At 39.7% G+C, this 25706-nt stretch overlaps 1 protein-coding gene and 1 long non-coding RNA gene across 6 annotated transcripts in view; one reads left to right on the top strand and one right to left on the bottom strand.

Moving 5' to 3' along the window:
* The window catches only part of LOC102162695 (uncharacterized), a 704814-nt gene extending 686656 nt beyond the window's left edge, over positions 1-18158 (bottom strand). For 2 of the 5 annotated variants that reach the window (XR_014817879.1, XR_014817874.1), the window contains exon 1: positions 18115-18158. This is a non-coding gene — a long non-coding RNA (uncharacterized LOC102162695). Of the gene's footprint in view, positions 1-12204; positions 12242-17982 lie in introns of those variants that run through there. The other 3 variants (XR_014817900.1, XR_014817887.1, XR_014817889.1) reach the window with 2 other exon arrangements.
* A 121-nt stretch (positions 18159-18279) lies between these two features.
* Positions 18280-25706, top strand: part of FBXO33 (F-box protein 33) — a 38602-nt gene continuing 31175 nt past the window's right edge. The window contains exon 1 of the mRNA XM_001926592.8: positions 18280-19079. Within this exon, the coding sequence (XP_001926627.2) occupies positions 18472-19079 (608 nt within the window). The 5' untranslated portion in view covers positions 18280-18471. The remainder of the gene's footprint in view (positions 19080-25706) is intronic.

Genomic DNA, 25706 nt, shown 5'->3' with positions numbered 1-25706 from the left:
GTTTGAAAAAGAAACAGAGGGAGTTCCCACTGTGGCACAGTGGGTTAAGAATCCGAATGCAGCAGCTTGGGTCACTGCAAGGGTGCAGGTTTATCCCCCACCCTGCACAGTGGGTTAAAGCACTGCCACAACTGCAGCTCCAGTTACTGCTGTGACTCATTCAATCCCTGGTTCGGGAACCTCCATATGCCCGGAGCATACCACAGCCCCAACTGGACCCCTAGCATGAGAACTTCCATATGCTCCAAGTGCAGGCCTAAAAAGACCGGAGGGAAAAAAAAAAAAGAGTTCCTGTTGTGGCTCAGTAGGTTAAGGACCCAACATCTTCTCCTTGAGGATGCGGGTTCAACCCCTGGCCTCCCTCAGTGGGTTAAAGATCTGACATTGCCACAAGCTGCAGTAAAGGTCATAGATGCAGCTCAAATCCAGTGTTGCTGTGGCGTACACTAGCAGCTACAGCTCCAACTCAACCCCTAGCCAGGGAACTTCCATATGCCACCAGTACAGCCATTAAAAAGAAAAGGATAAAAGATAAATAGTAATTCTGCAGTAATTCTGTAATTAAAATTAAAGACATAGTAAATTCTGCAGTAATAAGACAAAGCTGTTTGGAAAAAAACTGGATTTAAGGTGGAAAAGAAGAAAACATTGTAAGTAAAAGTGAAAAGGTGAGCAAAATAGGAAGGCTGCACTACAAAAGGAGATCTCAGGCAACATAAGTACTCCATTGTGACTGAGACTACACTGTGAAAGGCCGTGGTGAACCCAGAGTCTCTGAGGGTATGTACTAAGCAGAGATACAGGATATTCCAAAAATTTTAATCTTTCTTTCTACATCCACTCTCTAGATGACTCTGTCTCATGGTTTTATTTATTTATTTATTTATTGGTTTTTTTTGCCATTTCTTGGGCCCCTCCCGTGGCATATGGTGGTTCCCAGGCTAGGGGTCTAATCAGAGCTGTAGCCGCCAGCCTACACCATAGCCACAGCAACATGGGATCTGAGCTGGGTCTGCAACCTACACCACAGCTCACGGCAATGCCGGATCCTTAACCCGCTGAGCGAGGCCAGGGACTGAACCCACAACCTCATGGTTCCTAGTCGGATTCATTAACCACTGAGCCACAACAGAAACTCCAGTCTCATGGTTTTAAATACTATCTCAATACTGATGACTCTGAGACCTTCCTGAATTTCAATCTAATACACCCAAGTGAACTTATAGACATTCTTGCTCTGTTTGGATATCAAGGAAGAATCACAAACCTAGCATGTGCAAAGCTTAACGCCTAATAAACCCACTATCAAACCTGCTTCTCTCAGGAGCACCTCTATCTCAGGTAATGGCAGCTCCATTCTTCAGCTGCTCAGGTCAAAGATCTTCAAATATTCCTTGACTCTTTTCCCTCATGCTTCACATCCAATCCAATTTTCTTGGCTCTACTTCAACTACATCCCAAACCAGGATACCTCTCACTACTCCCACCACTATCACTGAGGTCTGAACCTCTATTGTTGCTGACCAGGATTTGTATCAAAGCTCCTCTCTTTTTTGATCTCCCTGCTTCCTCTCTCTTCTCAGTTATAGTTGCCAGTATGATTCCATTAACATGTTAGTCAGATGATGTCACTTGTAAGTTCAAAATCCTCCTAAAGCCAGACATTTCATTAGAGAAGAAAAAAAAAGAAAAAGAAACACACACACACACACTCCTAATCATGTCCTACAAGGCCTACTCAATCTGTATTTTCCCACTCTATACCTCTCCTCCTAACTCACACCCTTGTTTATTACTACCCATCTTCCAACTCACTCCATTCCTCCCCAATATTCAAATATGCCAGGCACCCTTGCACCCAAGGTTTACACCTGCTGCTCCCATTGCCTGGAGCTCTCTTCCCTAGATATCTACTGCCTTCCCCACTCACTTCCTTCAAGACTTTACTCAAATGCCACCTTTACAGAAGAGCCTTCCTGGCCACCTTCTCCAAAATGTCAACCTTTCATCCCACATACTCCGTATCTCCCTATCCCCCCTTCATTTATTTTTCTTCCTTTGCAGTTATCTCCATCTACCTCATTACATATTTTGTTACTTTGTCATTGCTCCACCTCACTAGAATGTAAGCCACCAGAGTCATAAGCTTTTTATTGTTGATTACTATACCCTTAGCAGCTAAGAGTCTTTGGTACATAATAAGCACTCAATAAATATTTGTTAAGTGAATGAAGGAACATGGCAATGTTGTACAAAATACATTAAAAGAAGAAGAAACTACAGTTAAAATACCATTTTCTCAAAAACATATATTGAGCATCAACTATAATGCAAGCCTTCTGGAGAGTGCAGAAATGAAAAAAGACAATGGTGATATGTAACTAACCATAATACAAAATAAACTTTCATAACTTTCATGTGAGAGTTATACAAAAAAGTGGTATAAGGATTCAAGAGAAAACTCTACTGGTAGAGGACTATTGCAGTAGCCTCAGCATCAGCTTATCAGACCCTATTTTGGATAGAGTGCAATAAATATGGAAAGGGTCATATGTGATAATGATCATAATAATAGCTAGAATCAGTTGGTAGGATTTGGTGACTGGTAGAACAGGGATAGAAAGAGCAAACTACTGCTAAACGTCAAGTTTAGGTAATGACAAGAATAGTAGTGCTATTTGAAGAGAGAGAGAAAAAAAGAGGAAGAGGTTTAAAGTGGATGAAAAAAATGTTAAGTCCAACATTAGACATGTTTATTTGAGGTAATACCAGACCATATAAGCAAAGATTTAAGGACAATTCTAGGTTCAGAACTGTGACTCAATATTAAGAATACCTTAATATTCAAACGGGTATTGTTTAATAGTCCCTTGAACAATATGGGGGTTAAGGATGCTAACCCTCTACCCAGTCAAAAACTTGTATATAACTTTATACTCAGCCCTCTATAAACATGGTTCTACACCTACAGATTCAACCAGCTACAAATTGTGTAGTACGGTAGTGTTTACTATAGAAAAAAATCCACATATAAGTGGACTCATGCAGTGCAAACATGTGGTGTTCAAGGGTCAACTGTAGGAGTTATTTTCTCACAGAGTGGTAACTGAATTGAAAAAGGTGAGATTTCTAAGCAAAAGACTAAAGACAAAAGCCATGAGACACAGGCAACCTATGGGGCCAGGGGAAGGAAGATGTGCAAGTGAACATAACAAAAAGAAGTTAGGGAGGAAGGAATAAAACCAGGACGCCTTAAAAATATACAGAGCTACAAAAATTTCTCCAGGCTTTAAAAAAAAAAACCAAGCTTCCATCTACTTTCATATTTAACAATTCTGCAAATATATTCATTTAAGTACTCAAAATATCAGATGAAATCAAAGCAATATTTCAGTTCAATCCTGACTTAGAATTGTCAGAGAAGTGAAATTAGGCATTTTCCTGGTACTCTGAAACAAACAAAAAAACAGCTATGTACTTTTGCACATTTAATGGAGTGTGGATGTAAAACAAAGAACATGATACAGCAAGACTCTGTCACCCAGGAAACCACCTAATGGCAAACTGCTCAGCTTTCTTTATAAATATAATTCAACCCTGCTCAGCATCTGGCCCAATTTCATATATACAAGTACTCAATACATATTTATTCATGGTAGCAAACAGTAAGAAAACACCAAAAAAAAGTAAATTTAAAATACTTACTTCAGGTTAGAGAGGGGAAATGAGGAGTTATTTTTTTAACGGGTACAGAATTTTAGTTTGGAAAAATGAAAAAGTTCTAGAGATGGACAGTGGTTACAGTTGCACAATAATGCTGATATATTTAATATCACTGAACTATATGCTTAAAATGGTAACTTTGTACCACCTATATTTTACTACAAGTAAAAAATAAGCAGTTCAGCTCATATTTTCTGCTATAAGCTAAATGTTAATTCTCTAAGAGCAATGTTTATATCAATATTCTTTTTTTTTGGTCTTTTTCTAGGGCCACATCTGCAGCATATGGAGGTTCCCAGGCTAGGGGTCTAATCAGAGCTGAAGCCACCAGCCTACGCCAGGGCCACAGCAACGCCAGATCCAAGCCACGTCTGCAACCTACACCACAGCTCATGGCAACACCGGATCCTTAACCCACTGAGCAAGGCCAGGGATTGAACCTGCAATCTCATGGTTCCTAGCCGGATTTGTAAACCACTGAGCCACAATGGGAACTCTTTATTTTTATTTTTTATTAAAGTATAGTTGATTTACAATGTTGTGCCAATTTCTGCTGTACAGTAAAGTGACCTAGTCATACATATATACACATTCCTTTTCTTACATTATCTTTCATTATGGTCTGTCTCAAGAAGGTGGATATAGTTCCCTGTGCGCCACAACAGGAACTCCATAAATAAAAATTTTAAAAGAACCAAACTAAATTACAAAACTAGGAAAATATAGTATGAAAAAAGTCAGTGTTGAAATTAGGGAATAAAGTCAGGAGTTCTCGTCATGGCTCAGTGGTAATGAACCTGACTAGTATCCATGATGATGTGGGTTCAATCCTTGGCCTTGCTTAGCGGGTTAAAGGATCCAGCCTTGATAGAAATGCTATAGAATTGGGTTGTGATGATCACTGTATAACTATAAATGTAATAAATATCATTAAAAAAAAAAAAAGGATCCAGCCTTGCCATGAACTGTGGGGTAGGTCACAGAGGCAGCTCCAATCCCACTTTGCTGTGGCTATGGTATAGGCTGGCAGCTACAGCTCTGATTCGACCCCTAGCCTGGGAACTTCCATAATGCCATGGGTGTGGCCCTTAAAAGACTAAAAATAAAATAAATTAATAAAGCCAAACACATAATTGCAAACTGAAGGAAATCTTGATATTCCTGTCAAAGGAACTGTGTGGTAAAGGACAGAAAGGTCCCTCTGTATCCCAATCTTGAAGAGCAAGAGCTGAAAACAAAGTCAAGGCAGAACAGTAGGAAAGAAAAAAAAAAAAAAAAAAAAAAAAAAACAGATGATTTCAAGTAAGGTTTTTTAACAATTTTGCAAAACCCAGAAGCTACAGACAACTATGTGTAGGCAGCTATGAGCAAGGTCAGAACACATAGGGAAAAAGACATACAAAGTATGGAGAGTAGGTTTTTTAACTGATATTTTTAATTGATATTTTAACCATTATGTTTACTGTGTTCATTCAAAACTAGAGCTGGCAAAAAACTTCCATGACAGGAAGATTACCAACTGAATGGGATACTGTACTCCTCCAGTGAAGTAGCATTTTCAATGCATTTTTATGGTAGTCAGACCAGAATCAAGTAAGATGTTAAAGCTTGTCCACAATGCAGCAATTTCTACCAAAAGAATAAGTACAAATTCCTCTACTAAAGCCTTGGGTTCCAAACCTGCCACCTTAGGATTCTGAGTCATTAAAACTATAAAATAAACTAGTCTCATACACTTCCTTCCATGGGCAGAATTGTTTCCCCCAACCTTATATATACTGAAATCCTAATGCCCGGTACCTCAGAATGTAACTATATAGATTTGAAGACAGGAGACATTATATAGGTAATTATAGTTAAATGTGGTCATTAAGATTGTCACAATCCAATATTACTGATGTCCCTGTGAGAAAAGGAGATCAGACCACAGACATACACATAAAAAGACTAAAGGACAGAGAGAGAAGAAGGACATCTACACTTATCTCAGACTTCCAGCCTCTAGTACCATGAGAAAATAAACTTATGCTGTTTAGGCTTAAAAACTAATAAAAAATTAAATACTTTTTACCGATTATTAACTATTCTTCATTATTATATGTTACTTATTTAGCTTCATATTAAAGCTATAATAAATTTTGCAACATTTCAATAAACCATTTAATTTTTTAAATACTAAGTTAAAAAAGTATTTCAAACAGGCAAAATTTTAAATGTATTCACTACTACTAGTCCCACAGAAAATCAGCAACAGAAATATGGGAATAAAAAAGGCCTACATCATACAACAACTCAAGCAGTAACCAAATAAATAGGAAAAGCTCTGGTAACCTAGTCAGCTCTCTGTGGAATTAATTTTTTATTCTGCTAGGACTCTTCTCTCCCTTGTCACCACTGATCATGTTAACACACCTCTCCTCCATTTGTAACCCAAAACCCTGCTACCCCTACTGGAAACGACACAGTGCTTTACAACCATCCAAATCTTACTCACCCTACAAGAAGAGATATCATCTCCTTTGTGAAATCCTCTTCTTCTTGTCAAAATATACTAATCACTTCATTGCAAAATATTCATGCATATGAACAATCTGTGATGAGATGCAGTTTTAAAAATTTTCCTAATCCTTTGTAGACAGACCCCCCCCCCTTTTTTTTGCTTTTTAAGGCCACATCCACAGCATATGGAAGCTCCAGGCTAGGGGTCGAAATGGAGCTACAGCTGCTGGTCTACAAGACAGCCATAGCAATGCCGGATCCCCGACCCACTGATCAAGGCCAGGGATCAAACCCACATCCTTGTGGACACTAGTCAGATTCATTTCCGCCATGTCACAATGGGAACTTCCTGGACAGATCCTTTCATAAGATGAAATTTATTTATTTATTTATTTATTTATTTATTTATTTATTTTGTCTTTTTGCCATTTCTTGGGCCGCTCCCTCGGCATATGGAGGTTCCCAGGCTAGGGGTTCAATCAGAGCTGTAGCCGCCGACCTACACCACAGCCACTGCAACTCGGGATCCAAACCGCGTCTGCGACCTACACCACTGCTCACGGCAACGCCGGATCATTAACCCACTGAGCAAGGTCAGGGATCGAACCCGCAACCTCATGATTCCTAGTTGGATTCGTTAACCACTGCGCCACGACAGGAACTCCTATAAGATGAAATTTAAATGAATTACCAGAATTTTTTAAACATGAAAAATAGAAACAACATTTTTTATTATAAATTTGACAGACATATAATTTCTGTCAAGATTCTATATAAGTTTCTAAAGCTTATTCTCAATTTTGGTATTTATATTCCAGCATAATAGTAACAGTTCATGAACCAGTACCTATCTGCAGAGTGCGCTCTGAATAGCACTGGTCTAAACAACTCAGAGCTTCAACCAATGAATACTGATTATGTACTCAGCATGAACTCTTCACTATGCTAGACACTGTAGTATATTCAAAGAGGTATAAAGCATATGATTTTCCTTTAAGGAATCTATATTTTGGGGGAAAGAACACTGAAAGTGTGACAACGATATATAACATGGATAAATAAGATTCATTGGTAATCAGAGGGAAAAGATCACTGAAGTCTGGAGTAGAGAGTACAGGCTCTTGAAAAAAAAGTGAAATTTGGTATTTAAGTAGAACTCAGATATGAAAGGGGTAGTAACTCCTCAAACTAGAGACTACAAGTACAAAGGCACAGAGGTCAGAGACGACATCGCATGCTGATGACACAATAAACTGTATAGAACTTACCTGAGGGACAGATACTGATAGGGAAGGAATTAAAAGCCAGGTAGGGTTTACAGAGGGAAAGATGAACAAGGAAAAGGCACCAAAAACTCCTAAGGTTACCACAGACAAAAGTTTTATCAAATGTTTTGCTACTATATAACATGTCTACCTTCCTCTTCTAGCCTCCTCTTGCTAACTACCACCCCAGTCCCAAAACCAATGACATGTGTTTTAAGTTTTTGTTATAGCACCACCCCATTTCTTGGTATCCATATTAAATTAACTTTTTCCTGCAAAACAAGCAAACACAAAATCTCAGTAACATAAAAAAATAAGCATATATTTCTCACTTATAAATAAATTCTTTACATCAATTAGGGCAGTTCTGCTTTAGGCAGAACTATCTGGGGTTCCGATGGTGGCCAAAAGATGCTTAGGACATGTTTTATTACGAAAAGATTGGAGTGGCTAGTGGAAATATTTAATGCCTCTAAAGGCCTAGGCTCAAAGCTGGTGCACTGTCACTTCCGCCCAAGTTCTTTCGGCCAAAGGAAGTTGCAAGACCAAGAAGTGAATATCTGCTAAAACAGTTACCTAATCTGTCATAATCTTCTCTCTTATACACAAAAGAAGGTGACTGTTATGAAGAAAAGCTGATTAACATAAGAATCAAAACTTAAAAAAAGATTAAATTTTGCCAACTGCTATAACATGGATAGACTTAAGAGTATCATGCCAAGTGAATAGGTCAGACACAGAAAGACAAATCCTGTATAATTTCAGTCATATGTGGAATATTTTCTATAAATAAATAAATAAATACACACATAGATACAGAGAACAGATTGGTGGTTACCAGAGGAGAAGGGGTGTGGAGGGAAGACAAAATGGATAAAGAGGATCACCTGTATGGTGATGGATGGAAACTAGACTTTTAGAGGTGAGCACTCTGTTTGGAATAAAGTCATCAAAGTATAATGCTGTATATATGAAATTTATATGTTATAAACCAGTGTTACCTCAATAATATAAACTGTGTGTGTGTATAAAGAGAAAAACTTAAAGTACAATTAACTATCAAACATTGGTAGAAAGATGGCAGAGGGAGAAGGGAAAGGGGAGTAACTGAACTAAATCTTCATTTTTTTATAAAAGAGAGTAAACAGATGATAGTTAACCAATCAAGGAATGTAGGTAAGAGCATATAATTTAAAGTTACCTAAAGAAAAATACAGCAAAATAGTTCAAATACTTGTTTCTGGAGGTAGACCTAACAATGGGAGGTAAGGAATGAGAAACTGTTGCTTTTCATCAAAAGCACTTTTGTACATTTGTTGTTGTTGTCATATTCATGTATTACTCTAATTTTTTTAAAAAGTAATAAATTTCTACTAGAAACTTCTTGCTTAAGGCTAGATTTCAGAGATGAGAGAATGTTCCTATATATAAACTGAATACCATGGAAAAAACCCTGTATCCTTCAAGTGACTAGAAATTTGTTATATTTTCCTTGTGGTGCAGAGGTATGAGTTCCCCCTTTATAAATATAAGTGAAGTAGTTCACATTCCTAGAGAATGCAGTTAAGAACTTATAAATTTTAATATTTAGAAATTTACTTAATATCATTTTGGCTTTTAAAAAATTCTTTTCTTTTTTTATTTTTTTTAGGGCTGCACCTGAGGCACATGGAAGTTCCCAGGCTAGAAGTCGAATTGGAGCTGCAGCTGCCAGCCTGTGCCACAGCCACAGCCACGGCATAGCAGGTGAAACTTTTTCCCCTAAACCAAAGCAACACTCCAATTAATGTTTACTGTACGTAAATATTCACTTCATTTCACCTTTTCAGCACTTAACAGGCTTAAGAGATTTTTCCAAAGGATTAAATATTAAAATCTACAATGAGGATATTACAGTAATTGACCATGAAGGAAATATCTCTTCATGACAGAGTCTCATGGCTATTCAACCAGTATAACCTGGAAGTCTGATGGTTATTCCAGGAATGAGGGAAGCCAGAGACTATCTGCACACTACTCAACAACTATTTAAGAGGTCAGTTATCAGCTTAGGCCATTTTTGTTCAATACAAAGTTCTAGGCATCTCTGGATAAAAGGTCACTAAGACATTGTATCTACTGTACTAATAGGTTTCCTAGTGGTTGTGGTCCATACCTTGGTTTAGACAAAGCTCCTTTCTCTCTTCACCCAAATCCCCACATCCATCAGTCCAAAGCATTCAGTACATTACTCTATCCTCCTAAACTCAGCAAACTGAACTAGGGCAGGACACTTTACCTTAAAGCAGCCAATCGATAGGAATGCCATCAGCTTTTTTTGTAGCCTATCTTCCAAAAATAGTCCAATCAGATTCTCACAAGAATTCTAACTAGAGACAAAGAACAAATCTCTAAATGAAAGTGGATACTTGAGCTAGAAGAGTATATAGCCTAGTAAGGGCCAGCAGTTGGGCCCCTTGCAAGATGAAAAGGCAAAGGAAGCCTGCTGAGAAAGAGAGATTACGAAACAATTAGTTCCTGTTTACAGGTCCCCATTTAGTCCGCATGAGGCTCAGGTAAGCTCTAACGCATGTGTGTGTATGGATGTCCTCAAAACTCCCTGAAGTATGTATAAAAAAAAGGGGGGGGGAACCTCCTTACTTAAGCTAGTTAAGCAACTAAAGAAACCCAATTAAAATGACTGCTTAGAGACAGGACCCTTGGAGTAAAAGTCCTACGAGCCCCACTGTACAATACTGCCTATAAGTAATATAAGCTGGACAACTCCAACCAAGATAATTAAAATCATCCAATTACTGATTTTGACTGGAAGTCAAGGAAACCGATTGTTTGAATCAACTGCATTAAAGACAGCAGTATTTGGTTTTTAATACATTTTTATTAACATCTTAGGTAACAAAAGGTGCCTCTAAAAACACCCATCCTCTTGAATAAAAGGCAAGAAACAGTAATGCTATAAAATAGTCATTAAGTTAAACCTCTTCTTCTTTTTCTTTTTTTTCTTTTCAGGGCCACACCTGCACCATATGAAAGTTCCCAGGCTAGGGGTTGAATAGGAGCAGCAGCTTTAGCCTACGCCACAGCCACAGCAACCCAGGATCCGAGCCAGGTCTGCAACCTACATCACAGCTCACAGCAATGCCAGATCCTTAACCCACTGAATGAGGCCAGGGATCGAACTCATGTCCTTATGGATATTAGTTACCACTGAACTACAACGGGAAATCCCCTTTCTTTTTTAAACTGTGAAAGGAATGAATGGAAAAAACATAGCTTTAAGACTTCAGGCTATGGCCAGTGGGTTGGGTATCTGGCATTGTCTCTGAGCGGGTTCCATCCCCAGCCCAGCCAGTGGGTCAAGGATCTGTCATTGCCACAGCTGTGGTGTAGGCAGCAGCTGCATCTCGGACTCAACCCTTGGTCTGGAAACTTCCATACACCACAGGTACAGCACCGCCCCCCCCCCAAAAAAAAAGTAAGAAAAAAAGTAGCTCTAGGAGTGGATTTAAAATACAGGAATTAGCTAGCAGGCCTAGTTCTTGGAAAACAAAGTTGCCCCAGCTCACATGTATAAGAACTCTTAGGTTAAGAAGTTGTAACCTGGTGTCCTACAGATTAAATCTGGTTTGTTTGGCCCACAGGATATTTTTAATGTGAAGGTAGACAATTAGGACATTTCATCTTTAAAAAAAAAAAATTAGTACTTTAGTTTCTTTAAGTACTGGGAAATCTGGAAACACAGAGCTGGTTTCCCACTGGGAAAAACATCTTCTGGTAAGTCCAGTACTCGCCACTAACCGTCATCTTGCTCAGGACCCAGTTCTTCTCTTATTGCTCCTATCTCCTTTAGGATATGAGCTATCAATCCCTGCTTTATTGATATAGATCCTTCAGTTCACAAACTTGGCCAACCAACTTGTGGGGCCCTTGGTAAAGATCAGTTCTGACATCAACAATACACAACTAGGTGGAAAAAACGACATGGTCCTTTGTCCTATGTTTAGCTCACCAGCGCAGACTTATCCTACCCTAAAGACAAGTTCCCTTCAAACCTTCATTTCTTTTTCCTGTATTATGACTTCACTAGGAACCATTTCAATTGGTCAGACAAAGGTGGAGAGAATCAAGTTTCCAGTTCTGTTCTCCCAGGAGGCTCCTGTACCTCTAAGTAAACTTATATAAGCAACTAATAGATAATTGGAAGGAATCTAAGTCATCTCTACCTGCCAACAGCATCTGAAACCTAGACTCTGCTCAGGAAAAAGAAAATTCTTTCAAAGAATGTTTGAATTTAGGCAATGTGAATGTTCATTGGTAGCCTTGAACATTTTTTCATGATGTAGCTAAAATAAAATCTGTATTACAGGTTTTTTCTGTTATAAAATTCCAAGCGATTCGGCATAATAAAGTTATGTTTTATAATTACTGTTTGGCAACTTGCCAAACAGTGACAGTGAGAAACTTATAGCAGAAATATATTTAATATCCTAATAACCAAACTGGAAAAAGCATTAAATTTAGCATATTAGAAAAGGAAGAACGTAAGAATATTGAATGTTTAACTTCTCTCCAGAAAATAAATTAACAAGAATTAAAATACCACTACGAAAGAATCAATCATAATAAACATAAGAAAAACGGAACAAACACTTGACCATCAACAGACATCCATATCAATCCACCAGGATACACATCCATCTTGACATTGTACTCTTACCCATCATTCGTTGTCTGGGTTTCAAATCCAAATAAGCATGGGTAGTTGCTATAGTGACAATATGCCACTTTTGGAACCAGAAGCTTAGTACTACTGAGTACTTACGGGCTTCATAGCGTCAATACTTCCTCCCACACTTTGAATCATAGCTCAGACACTGCAACTTCACAAAATGTGCTTTCATTCTTGTCCTTTAAAGAAGTCAATTTTGTTACTTTATCAAAAAAAAGTTTACCAAAAATAATTTAGTCTATCTAGGATAATAAATGTCAAGAGCAATAGCATAATTCATTTAACATGCTAAGAATATACATACTCAATAAATACTTATGGATTCACATCAAAGACGTTGGCTTAATAAACAAATTGTATGTCATCAATGAAATTTACTGTTTTTTTTGTTTGTTTTTTTGTCTTTTCTAGGGCCAGACCCGTGGCATATGGAGGTTCCCAGGCCAGGGGTCTAATCGGAGCTATAGCCACCGGCCTATACCACAGCCACAGCAATGCCGGGATCCGAGCCACGTCTTCGACCTACACCACAGCTCACAGCAATGCCAGATCCTTAACCCACTGAGCAAGGCCAGGAATCGAACCTGAAATCTCATGGCTCCTAGTTGGATTCGTTAACCACTGAGCCAGGACAGGAACTCCAAATTTACTGTTTTTTAACTGTACCTGAGCAAAGTCATACCTTATTTCATATCTTAGCTCACTGTCATTAATAAGACTATTCCTATCATCCTTCATTTAATATGAAAATTAAATTTTAAAAATCTAGAAACACCACTAAGAAGCTGAATTTTATTTTATAGCATATTAATATAGAGCTGTTTCTCAAATTATAATGCGGTTATGTCCCCCCAAAAAATCCATCATAACCTGAAAATATCGTAACTCAAAAATGCATTTAGCAGGGAGTTCCCATTGTGGTTCAGTGGGTTAAGAATCTGACTAGTAGAGTTCCCGTCATGGCTCAGTGGAAAGGAATCTGACTAGGAACCATGAGGCTGAGGGTTTTATCTCTGGCCTCACTCAGTGGTTTAAGGATCCAGTGTTGCCGTGAACTGTAGTGTAGGTCGCAGACATGGCTCAGATCTAGTGTTGCTGTGGCTATGGTGTAGGCCAGCAGCTATAGCTCCAATTCCTCCCCTAGCCTGGGAACTTCCATATGCCACGGGTATGGCCCTAAAACAAAACAAAACAAACAAACAAACAAAAAAGAATCTGACTAGTATCCATGAGGATGTGGGTTTGACATCTGGTCTTGCTCAGTGAGTTAAGGATCCAGTGTTGCTATGAGCTGTGGTGCAGGTCAAAGACACAGCTGGGATCTGGTGTTGCTATGGCTGTAGTGTAGGCCAGCAGCTGCAGCTCTGATTCAAACCCTGGCATGGAAACTTCCATGTGCCACACCAAACATCATAGCTTACCTACACATGGTCAGAACACTTAGCCTACAGTTGGCTAATCATCTAACACAAAGCCTATTTTACAATAAAGCACTGAATATCTCATGCAATTTATTGTATATTATACTAAAAGTGAAAAACAGAATGGTTTGAAGTGTACTGACTATTTACCCTCAGGAAATGTGGAGTCGGAGTTCCCGTCGTGGCTCAGTGGTTAACGAATCCGACTAGGAACCATGAGGTTGAGGGTTCGATCCCTGACCTTGCTCAGTGGGTTAAGGATCTGACGTTGCCGTGAGCTGTGGTGTAGGTTGCAGAAGCAGCTCGGATCCAGTGTTGCTGTGGCTCTGGTGTAGGCCGGTGGCTGCAGCTCCAATTGGACCCCTAGCCTGGGAACCTCCATATGCCGCTGGAGGTGCTCCAGAAAAAGACAAAAAAAAAAAAAAAAAAAAAAAAAAGAAATGTGGAGTCAACTAGAAGCTGTGGCTCACTGCCATTACCCAGCATCATGAGAGAGTATAATATAACATATTACTAGCATGGGAAAAGATCGAAATTCAAAACCCTAAGTATGGTTTCTATTGAATGAATATCGCTTTCTCACCATTGTAAAGTTGAAAAATCATAAGTACAATGAACCACTATAAGTTGGAAATCATTTGTATTTTTATTTCCTTTAGGAAGTATTTGTAATAATTAAAGATTAAATTATTATTGGAGAAAGTAGTTTGTTGCTAGTAAAACACTAAGAAAAAGGAAAAATATTGTTCTCAAATCAACCAGAGAATGTCTTGAGAACATCAAAGAGTCAAAGACTGGAAACCCCCATATATTGCTGGTGGGACTGGAAAATGATACAGCCACTTTGGAAAACAGTTTGGGCCTTTCTCCAAAAGTTATTCATGGAATGACTATATAATGTATCATCTTCACTCCTAGGTATCTATGGAAGAGACATGAAAACATATGTCCACAAAAGACTTGCTCATGAGTATTTACAGAAATGGTGTTCATAATAGGCAAAAACTAAAAACCCGTATGTTAATCAACGGGTAAATGGGTAATTAATAAATAAATATATACATAAATATTATTCAGCAGTAAAAAGGAATGGATTAATGACATTTGTCACATCATGAATGAAACTTAACAAACACCATCCTAAGTGGAAGAAGCTAGACACAAGAGATCATATATGTTGTATGATTCCATTTATAGCAAATGTTCAGAAACAGCAGATTTATAGAGACAAAAAGTGCATTAGTGGCTGCCTGGAGGTGGGAGTGGGGACTAGCCGTAATGGGCATGTGGAATCTCATTAAAGGGATGAAAATGTTCTAAAACTTATTTACAGGGAGTTCCCGTCGTGGCTCGGTGGTTAACAAATCCCACTAGGAACCATGAGGTTGTGGGTTCGATCCCTGGCCTTGCTCAGTGGGTTAATGATCCGGCGTTGCCGTGAGCTGTGGTGTAGGTTGCAGAGGCAGCTCGGATCCCACATTGCTGTGGCCCTGGCGTAGGCCAGTGGCTACAGCTCCGATTCGACCCCTAGCCTGGGAACCTCCGTATGCCACGGGAGTGGCCCAAGAAATGGCAAAAAGACAAAAAGATAAAAATAAAAAAAATAAAACTTATTTACAGTGATGGTTGTAAAATTTGATAAAACTACTAAACTGTTGATGTGTATACTTGAAACGAATTACATATGAAAAATGTATCTCCATAAAACAGATTTTTAAAAAGTCAGAGAACATCAGCTGCAGGGAACCTTGCAAAAACTCTCTACTTGACAGACGAAGATAAGTGAGGCCCCAAAGGGTTAAGCAACGTGTTTAAATGTCACCCAGCTATATTACTACAAAAGCAAAAAAGAAAAAAAGATCAAAATCCAGCTTACCCTCCCACTCAGTACAGTATTACCTCTACTAAAAATGCTCAAGGAATTTTTTAAAATTGTAATATTAATCACATACACTTCTTTGTGAGGTGTTCTAGAAGTATCAAAATTTAAGGATCAAAAAGGAAAATTAAAACATTTTAAAAATCCATGAGAATTTGATATTCAGAAAAAATAAAAACTAGAAAAACTCATTCATCACTCTTTGAGGCCAAAGAACTTACTTTCAAAATGGGTAATAAAAGAAAAAGAACTAGGCATTTTTTCCTGTCTTTTCAATAGGAGAATAGGAGCTGTATTTCAGGGTAACTAAATGTTGCCAGTTTGTTAAAGAAAGCTTCTCCTATCCAGAAGAATGAAAATTAATAAATATAAATGGAACAAAAGACTTAGAAATTATTATTTTGCAACTCATAATAAAATTATGATTCAGGCAAGAATTATCAATTATTGTTAAGGCTATTAAGTGAATCATTGATGGAGGAGTTGGACATTTGTAGAAAATAACATCTCACAGATTACTTAGAGAAAAACAAAACACAAAACTTTATAAGGAGGGAGATCAAGATGTCACCAACCTAATCAAGCCTTTAACATTAATATGTAGGTTTATTAGAAATTCAGGGACTAGAGTAGTAAGCTAAACACCAAGAGAAAGTAGCCAAACAATTACAGATGGGAGATATTCTACAGCACAATAAGCCTCCTGTAATTAACTAATCAGAGAGACCCCAAAAATGAGTGCTGGGAAGAGGGTGACTATTCTAGATTAAAAGAAGCTTTAAATACAAACTAAAACAAGTGTGGCCCTTACTTGGATCCTGATTTGGATATTAGTTGGGATCCTTACTGCTGAGCCTCGAAGGGGAACTTCCTTTTTTTTGGGGGGGGGGTTGTCTTTTTAGAGCAGCATCCATGGCATATATAAGTTCCAGCCTAGGGGTCAAATCGGAGCTGTAGCTGCCGGCCTATGCAACCGGATCTTGGTTTGGATAAAACATCTATAACAAACATTTGGAAAATAACTAGATAAACTTGAAGATGGGTTATTAGACAACAGAAGTTTTTCAAGTGTGATAGTTTTGTTATGTAATAATACGCTTTTAAAGAGATGCACACTTAATTACTATTAAGTGGGAAATCTAGATGTCCATGGGTCACTCAAAATATTTCAATGATGGAGATCCCATGGAGGTGCAGCAGAAACGAATCCCACTAGGAACCATGAGGTTGCCGGTTCCATCCCTGGCCTCGCTCAGTGGGTTAAGGATCCAGGGCTGCCGTGAGCTGTGGTGTAGGCCGGCAGCTACAGCTCCAACTGGACCCCTAGCCTGGGAACCTCCATATGCCGCGGGTGCGGGCCTAAAAAGACAAGCCCCCCCCCCCAAAAAATGAATGCTTTTAAAAAATAAAAAATTTAAATCCAAGCCTCAACTTCCTAATTCACTGCTGTTTCCATTAATGCTCATTAATCCATTCATAAGATATAATAATAACTGCATAGAAAAATCTCTTACAGACAAGAGGTTCAGAGAAGTGACCTACCATGAATGATAGCTTCCCCCCCCCCACAGGTACCGAAATGAAGATAACTGAGGTACCAACACAATATTATTGGTAACGGGCCTGTGCTAGGCATCAAAAGGCATGGAAGCATTATGAATGGAGAGTTTTGCCCTCAGAGGGCTAAAAATATCCAGGAGAACAGCTTCTGAGAGTTAGCCACAAATAAACACGGCTGTTCCAAGACCCTAGTTAAGGCTTTGAAGCGGCAGCCTCATTAAAGCGATCCTCAATTATTACATAAAATCGCTTATTTCTTTCTGACTTCACTGCTCCTTACAGTCAGTTAACTAACTACTTCCCGAGTTGTGATAAAGTTAGGACACTCTTTCGAAAAATCCCTCCCTCAAAAACCGGGCGCCGAGCTAAAGAAAACCTTTACCATAACAACAAACTTCTTTACAATTAGAGCCCCCAAACCTGGAACTCAGTCTCCCTCAATCTCTGGATAAGAGACTAATTATCAACCAACAGATCTAACCCATTTGCCCTTTTTTTTTCTCTTCTCCCTCAAAATCCAAAGGGTGGCGCTGTCCTCACTCCTTCCCCTCGCACCCAGGTGTGCGCTACTGTCCACTCCGAGGTCTGACCACGAGGGAAGGTCCGCTTGCGGCCTGTGTCCAGCCTCCCCTCCCCGCGCTTCTCCTCTCCTCACCCAGCCCCTCGGGTTAGCCCGCGAGGGCGCCGGTCCTGCTGCCTTAGCGGCTTTTTCTCAGAAACTCCCAACAATTCTCTGCGGGGGAGGGGGGAGGGGAGGTTAGGCTGAAAAAGACCCAAGCCGGCACTTTGGCTCTGAGTCCTCAGCCCAGCAACAGGAAAACGTATAATGAGAAGCGTCACCGCCCGCTTACGCTAACGCGAGTTCCGCCACTTACACTGCCTGAGCGCCCCAGTTAACCGACTTACAAACAAGACGGGACTCGGCGGTCTCTGTGAGACGGGAGGGGGCGCCCAACACCGGCACCACCAGCGCTTCCCCACCCCCGTCCCGACAGCCTGCGTGCGTCAGGAGTCACGTGCCGCGTCTCCCTTTCCTACCGGCAACCGGGCGCTCCCTTCTTCCGGAAGTAGCTCCGGATCACGCCGGGCTCCTCCCACCACTGGTGACGTCAAACTCAGGTCCTACCACTGCTCTGCCTCCGCCTCCAGGCGCGGGGAGGGCTGCCGTTTCCTTACAATTAGTCCTGCCGCTTCCGGGCCCCTAACCAGTAAAAGCAAGGATTTTGAAGTTCCTGAGTGTGTAGGCCTCGGACGCGCGTGAGTAAAGTTTGAGAGGCCACAGGCTGGCTGTCTGGAGGCCAACCCCGCAGAGGCCTTTCCCCCTCTCCGCAACTTGTGCTGTACTTGGTTCCGCCGAGACCTACGACGGTTCCGCCCCCTTCTTCCTTGTCATTGATGTTGTTGTTCTTGTCAGTGCCGCAGCCCCGACCACCGGGAGCCGGAACCCGAGCAGGGGCCGCCCGGGTGGCGCGGTGGCGGCGGCGGCGGCTGCGGCTGCAGCAGCTGCGACGGCTGCGGGGGCTGCTCCGGGGATTGCGGAGGCGGCCGGGGACCGGCAGCCGGCGGCGGGGCCGGATGGCTCTGTGCGGGCAGGCGGCAGGCGCTGCGTCGCTGCCCAGCGAGCTGATCGTGCACATCTTCTCCTTCCTGTCCGCCTCCGACCGGCTACGGGCCTCGGCCTCCTGCTCGCACTGGCGCGAGTGCCTCTTCTATCCTGCTCTCTGGCCCCAGCTCCGCATCTGCCTCCGCGTCTCGCCTGCGGAGCAGCCACGGCTCGAATTCCTCATGCGCAAGTGCGGCTGGTTCGTGCGAGAGCTGCGCGTTGAGTTCGCCGCGGAGAATTACCTGAGCGGCGGCGGCGGCCCGGGCGATGGAGGCAGCGCCGACACCGGGACTGGCGGGGAAGAAGTCGAAGCCCTGCAGCTCTCATCCCGTTGGCTAGAAGTGTTGCGCACCTACTTAGAGCTGGTGCTGTGCGTGCTGGTCAGCATCCGGAACAACAGGTAGGCTCGTCGTGGACCCTGCATTCATCCTCTTCTCCCGCTTCCTCCTCTCCCGGGGAGCAGGATGGCCTTCTTCCTCTCACCTCAAAATAGATTCTGTGCGGATACTCCCGGCCCGCTTCAGCGTTGCTTTTTTCAGTGATTAGGGGTTTCAGTTTTAATCCAGCGATTTCCTTGAGGCGGGAGGGCATAACGGGATTATCGTAATACTTTATAAACAGTGATGGATTTGGTGTTTATCAGACAGCATTCCTGGCACCTTCCAAGCCCTGTCTCATTCGTACTTTCGTTGGCAATGGGATGGAGTTCATTTTACAGATGAGAGCTGAAGCTTGGAGGGTGAGGCCTGTGAGTGAGTCTTGGGAGAAACAAAATCCTACCTGATTTTTTCAGTTCTGAATCTATCCATTCAAAATAGTTCGTGGTGGGGAAGGACTAGCTATGCTACTGGTTTCTCATAGTTACTAGACTGTACCCCCCCAAAAAATCTTTGACAGCCATTTTCTTACTGGGAATAGTTTTGATTAACTAGGCCAGGCATGAAGAGTAGGAGTGTTTGTTAAAAGGATTGGGGAACAGCCTGATAATGAAGATTGGGAAGTCCCTCCCCTTTGCACCTCCAGACTCAACTTATCCCTAGTTATTCACCTAAAAGTAGCACAGTATATATAGCTTGGTGTTTGCATGAGTTGGGGGAACTGGCCTGTGTCTATAAAGAGTAAGCCCTTAGCGGCCTAGTTTTTCATTAGAATTCTACTGTAATTCTGAGACTAACTTGATATGTTCTGACCCATTGTCCTAATCAATATTTTCCATTATTTGTCTATCACCGTCTCCAAAATACTGTTAATTTAGATGTTCTGTATCTGGGTATTCTAACTTTATAATTAAAGTATGAGTTAGAAGAAAATTCAAAAGTTCTAAGAAGGAGCAACTTACATAATAATAATTTAGTAGTTTGTGAGTACTTTCACATTCACTATCTTATTTGCTCCTTTCAATGACCCTGTGAGTTAGTCAGGATAGCTATTATTATCCCTATTTTATAGAAAAGAAACTGATGCATAACAGGGTCAATTTGTCAAATGATGTACACATTGTATACAGCATTGTTTTTCTCTAAGCAGTGGTCTTTCTTTCGCGGTAGTTACATTATGTTGAACAGGATGGAACTAAGGTCCGGGTTTAATGCTAAGTGAGATATATATATATACACATATTCTTAATTATGTTTCTGATTCAGAAGGGTAGGAGATAAGCATATGGCTCCAGACTGTATCTGGAGCATGGCTTCATCATTCCAGTGGGCTGTGTATTTTCCCAGCTTTTCACATCAAGCCATTATTTTCCTTACTTTCATTTTATGTGGCAAGAGAGGCTGTTTAAGGCTATAAATTGGTCTTGATCAGGTTGGAGACTCTTTGTCAGAGCTGAGTGATGGCTAGAGGCCCAAATGACCCAGAAGTTAGAGAGATTGATTCAGTGAGCAGTTACTGCTGAGGAGGGTGTCCAGGGAGGATGAATTCAGCAAGTATCAATTAGATTTTTTGAGATCAGATAGTTCCAAGCAATCATCTTAAAAATGTGTGCCTTTTGTCCAAGTAAGAACACGCCTTTCAAAGTGCATGTTCCTTTTAAGTGTTTTAATAACTGGTTGATTGGATGGATGAGGTTATGCAGGCAAAATAGTGGTATCTAACATCTTGGCTTTGTTGTTTAACTCTTCTCTCCTCCCCCTCCTCACCCCTACCACTTTTTTTCAGCTGTAATTGAGGTTTAATTTGCAAATAAAAGTGTGCCCATTTTTTTATTAGCATCCCGATCTACTTTTCTGTAAGGCTGCCATATAAATAATCTTTATATGCTTAGAAATAAGTTAATCTCAGCTTTATTTTTGAAAATGTCTTGAGAGTGTCTAGTAATGCTGGAAGTATTAATGTGGATGTTAAAAACATAAATGAAACTGGTTTTCTTTAAACAAATTTGAAAATGTTTTAAACCAAGTTGTTTAATAAGAGAAATCAACATTTAATATTGTTCTTTACATTTCTAAGCTAAATTTACAGTGGTTTGTTTTTTTTTTTTTGATTTTTGATTTTTACCATTTTATAAGTTGAAAGGGGGGATATGAAACCTACCAAGTCACAAGCTTTAGGCTTCGAGGCTTTGTGTTGAATTCCTTTAAATAATTCATACAGTTCAGAGCGTTATTATGTTGTGTTCCAGTTATTTTCATGTCTCTGAGGGAAAGAACTAAAACCATAACCTTGAATCATGGGACCTTTTCAAGGATACTGTTCGGAGAGGATAATTGACATTTTATTTTGCTTGATTCCTGGGTTTCATATGCACTTGTACTCTGAGAGTGGCTATAGCCACTTTATTTCAGGTGTTAGGAAGAACCAATGAGTATCAAAGAGATACAGAAATGCCTCTCAGAGGGTAAAATACAGTCCTCTAGCTTCTGATCTCCCTTCTCTACAGGTTTCTAGGATATTTACCTTCCTGACCAACAGTGAGAACAGAAATACAATAAGTACTCAATCAATTGTATTATAGGTTAAATTGGCTGAATTTCTTCTATAATGGTTCTAGAAGAAATTGTACTTAGAAGTTCAGAAACAACAAATTTATATATGCATTTTTAGGATTTAACCTAGTTGTCAAGTTGAGTGCTGCCTATTAAAATGCCATATATTAGACTCCTTAAGAAAAACGAGAGTTCATGGACAATTAGATTTACAATAAGAGCTAATAGACTCAGTCATTAAAAATAGTTAAACAGTAGACATAAGTAACATTGTCGTCATTTGGTTTATGCTTTCCTGGACTATATAAATATTTTGTTTTTTGAGGTAAAATGCTAAATTGAGAGCAGTACTTTTTTAAAAAGATGCAGGGCAGAGCTATTTTGTATCAGAGTGATTTTCTTGTTAAAATTCTGTGTATGTAGATTGACCAGTTTTATGACTGTGCCTACTTAAACACCCTCTAAGTAGTAGGAGGCATGTTAATAATTCTTAGATTTGATCTGCTGATTTGGCGCTGGTAGTGAAAGAATCTCACCTTTGTATTTTCTGAACATCGGTCTACCGAGAAGCAACAACCGATAAGGCAATTTGAAAAGACATCTTAAAATAGATTAAAAATTCTTTAGACATTTCATAGTACTGTCTAAGAAGGTAAGAAATGACCTGAAAATATTATCTCCAACCTTAGTGAGCCTTATTTTTCCCTATCAAAGGTAATAAATACATGTGACAATATCTCACTTTTGAGAGCTTTTATTTTTTGCTTTAAAAAGTTTACTTACATGGAGTTCCTGTTGTGGTGCAATGGAAACAAATACGATTAGTATCCATGAGGATATAGGTTTGATCGTGGGCCTCACTCAGTGGATCAGGAATCTAGCATTGCCTTGAACTGTAGTGTAGGTCACAGACATGGCTTGGATCCTGCGTTGCTGTGGCTGTGGCATAGACCAGCAGCTATAGCTCCAGTTTGACTCCTAGCCTGGGAATCTTCAAATGCCGCAGGTGCAACCCTGAAAAGAAGGAAAAAAAAAAAGCTCACTTACAGAATACATGTATTAAAATATATTGGGACTCCCAGAGTCTCCTGGTGGCCTAGCAGTTAAAGATCCAGCGTTGTCACTACTGTGGCCCCAGGTCACTACTGTGAGTCGGGTTCCATCCCTGGCCAGGGAACTTCCACATGCCGCAGGCATGGCCAAATAAATAAATAAAATATATTGGTACTCTGACCAGTCCACACTGCCGAAGAGATGGCTGCCTTACAAAAGAGATACCAGACCAGACTCCTGGTCTTAAAACTGACAAATTAAAATGGCTCCATAGGGATAGCTTCAAGGTCATTGAAAAGAAAGGAGACTAACCTGCTGAAGAAACTGCTCTCCTGGGATGGCTATTGAGAGGAAGGAATTAGGACTCTCTCTCGTCCATAGGTACATTCTTACAGTGACTGAGAATTGATAGAAAAAGGTTAGGAGATAAGAGTCAACAAAAGATTATTAAAGTAAAATATTTTTTCTGTATTAAAAAGAAGCTGTGAAGCAGCTTATTAGTGAAGGGATGAAATTATTTTCATTTTAGTGTTATTTCTGAGGCAGCCTTGAAAAAGTTCACTCAGCTTGATAAATTTGTATATGACCTAAGATGATAATCATACAAAATCTGGGGTTTTTTCTTCCAAATGTTGAGAGCATACTATGTGCCAACCTCCGTGTTCCCATGGATTCAACATTCCAGAGGGAGAAGACAGGCAGAAACAAGTAAACAAATGAAAGATTATTTCAGCTGTGAAAATAAAAGACTGTGTAATAGTGACTAGGTGGCAACATGAGATAGAGTGGTGAGGGAAAACATCTTCGGAAAAGGACATTTGAGTTGCAGCATGAATGACACGAGTCACCCATATGAAGATCTGAGCAAATAGCATTCCAAGCAGAAAAAAACAGTAAGCACCATGGCCTTAGGCCAGACAAATTTTTGGCCTGTTGGAGCAGTAAGGAAGAAAATATGGCAGGACCATGGGGATGAGGGTGAGAGTGGTGTCACAATGAGGTCTGAGATGTAGAGGGAGGAAGGAGTGGGATTGGTTATGTGGGCTTGTGGAATGAATTTTAGGCTATATTCTAAGAATAGAAGAAGTCACTGAAAAAAATCTTAAGGACAAGCAAAATGTGATCTAATTTGCATTTTAAGACAGTCACTCTAGTTGCTGTATAATAAGTGAATTTTAAGAATGAACAGAGAGAAAGTGAGACTAGAGGAAATCTGTTGGCATTAATCTAAGCAGGAGATAATGATAGCTTGGAGTAGAGTGGAGGAAAAGATTATTTTAAAAAGTAGATGGATTTGGAATATATTTTGGAAGTAGAGCAAGAAGACTTGCTCCTTGGATATAGATAGAGAAAAGGAAGAATCAAATACTTTTCATCATTTCTCAGTAAGTCTCACTCAGTTTTCTTGTCCTTAGTAGTGTTAAAATTATCTTTTCATAATATGTTGAATCACCTTTTTAAATGTCAGTCTTATTTAAATAAACCTTTTTTGTGTAACTTCTGGCATTTGAGGATGATGATAATTCTTAGATGGTAATTGAGTAAGTGAATTTGTAAAATTCTGGAAAATCACTTTTAATTCCTAATAAATCTAATAAGCAATGTATTATAGGCCTGTGACTTATTTCTGGAATCTCTAAAGCTGTGCCACTAGCCACATATAGCTATTTAAATTTTAATTACTTGGAGTTCCCCTCATGGCTTTGCAGTTAGCGAACCCAACTAGCATCCATGAGGACATGGGTTCCATGTTGGCCTCACTCAGTGGGTTAAGGATCCAGCATTGCCGTGAGCTGTGGTGTAGGCCAGCAGCTACAGTTTTGGTTGGACCCCTAGCCTGGGAATCTCCATATTGCCGAGGGTGCAGCCCTAAGAAAGACCCCCCCCAAAAAAATAATTACTTAAATAAAATTAAAGATTCAGTTAGTTGCACTAGCTACATTTCACATGCTCCGCAGCCATATATGGTTAGTGGCTACCATGTTGTACAGCATAGAATAGAGCATTCCCATCATGGCAGAAAGTTCTGATGGATATTTCTCTAAAATGTTTGTTTTCTTTATTTCACTTGGCTGTGGTCGTTCATTAACATTTGTGAGGGGGGAAGTATACTCACAGAAGTGTTATGTGAATGTGAACACATTTGATATTGAACATTGACTAAGAAGATTATTATGATTTGTAAGAATTTCATGCAGTGATGTAGATTATTTTAGCTTTTATTAATTTAGAAAAGGAAAAAAATGCATTTTATGAGTGTCTTTACATCAAGAAACACTTGACCTTTTTAAGTGCATCTTTTTAAAGTACCAAATTCTTATGTATTCTCCTTTTCCATAGTTAATTTGACTTTGCTCTATTAACTATAATTTAAGATGGCTATGTTTTGCATTTTTCCACTGATACTGCTTATTACATCAGATAAATAATTTTGGATACTCTGAAGTGAAAGGAACCATACTAAAGTTCCTGCTGCAGATAGTTGGCCAGTTCTGAACCACAGTCCAACAGAAATCCCAAAGAAAAATTAAGAGTTTTCAGCTCTCTGCATTTCAGCGTTCCTTGAGGAATATTTCTTAAGCTGGAGGTGGTTAATGTTTTCAATGAATTGCTCCAATCGCACTGAATCTGTTTATGTAGATTTTTTTAAAAGGCTTTCAAAAATCATGGTAGTTGTTTGATTCCTAGGGAAATTCTTATGGTAAAAAAGAAAATAAGATATCTCTTCTCAGTGAAATTTTTGTATACATATTTTAGTTGTGTCTACTTTTTATTCCTTTTAAATTGTTTATTGCAGTATAGTTAATTTAGAATATTGTGTTGGTTTCACATGTACAGCAGAGTGATTCAGTTATATTTTTTTTCAGATTATTTTCCATTAAAGGTTATTACAAGATAGTCAATATATTTCCCTATGAAATACAATAAATCCTTGTTAATCTATTTAGGGTAGTTTGTATCTGTTAATCCCATACCTCTAATTTATCCCTCCCCCTCTCCCTTTCCCCGTTGATAACCATAAGTTTGTTTTCTATGTCCACGAG

Source organism: Sus scrofa, chromosome 1, assembly GCF_054392235.1.
Source record: "Sus scrofa isolate SSC_HxYL_T2T_F1_AM1 chromosome 1, Sscrofa_HxYL_maternal_Yorkshire_Landrace_v2.0, whole genome shotgun sequence".
Taxonomy (NCBI): domain Eukaryota; kingdom Metazoa; phylum Chordata; class Mammalia; order Artiodactyla; family Suidae; genus Sus; species Sus scrofa.
This window is presented reverse-complemented; position numbering and strand designations above follow the sequence as displayed.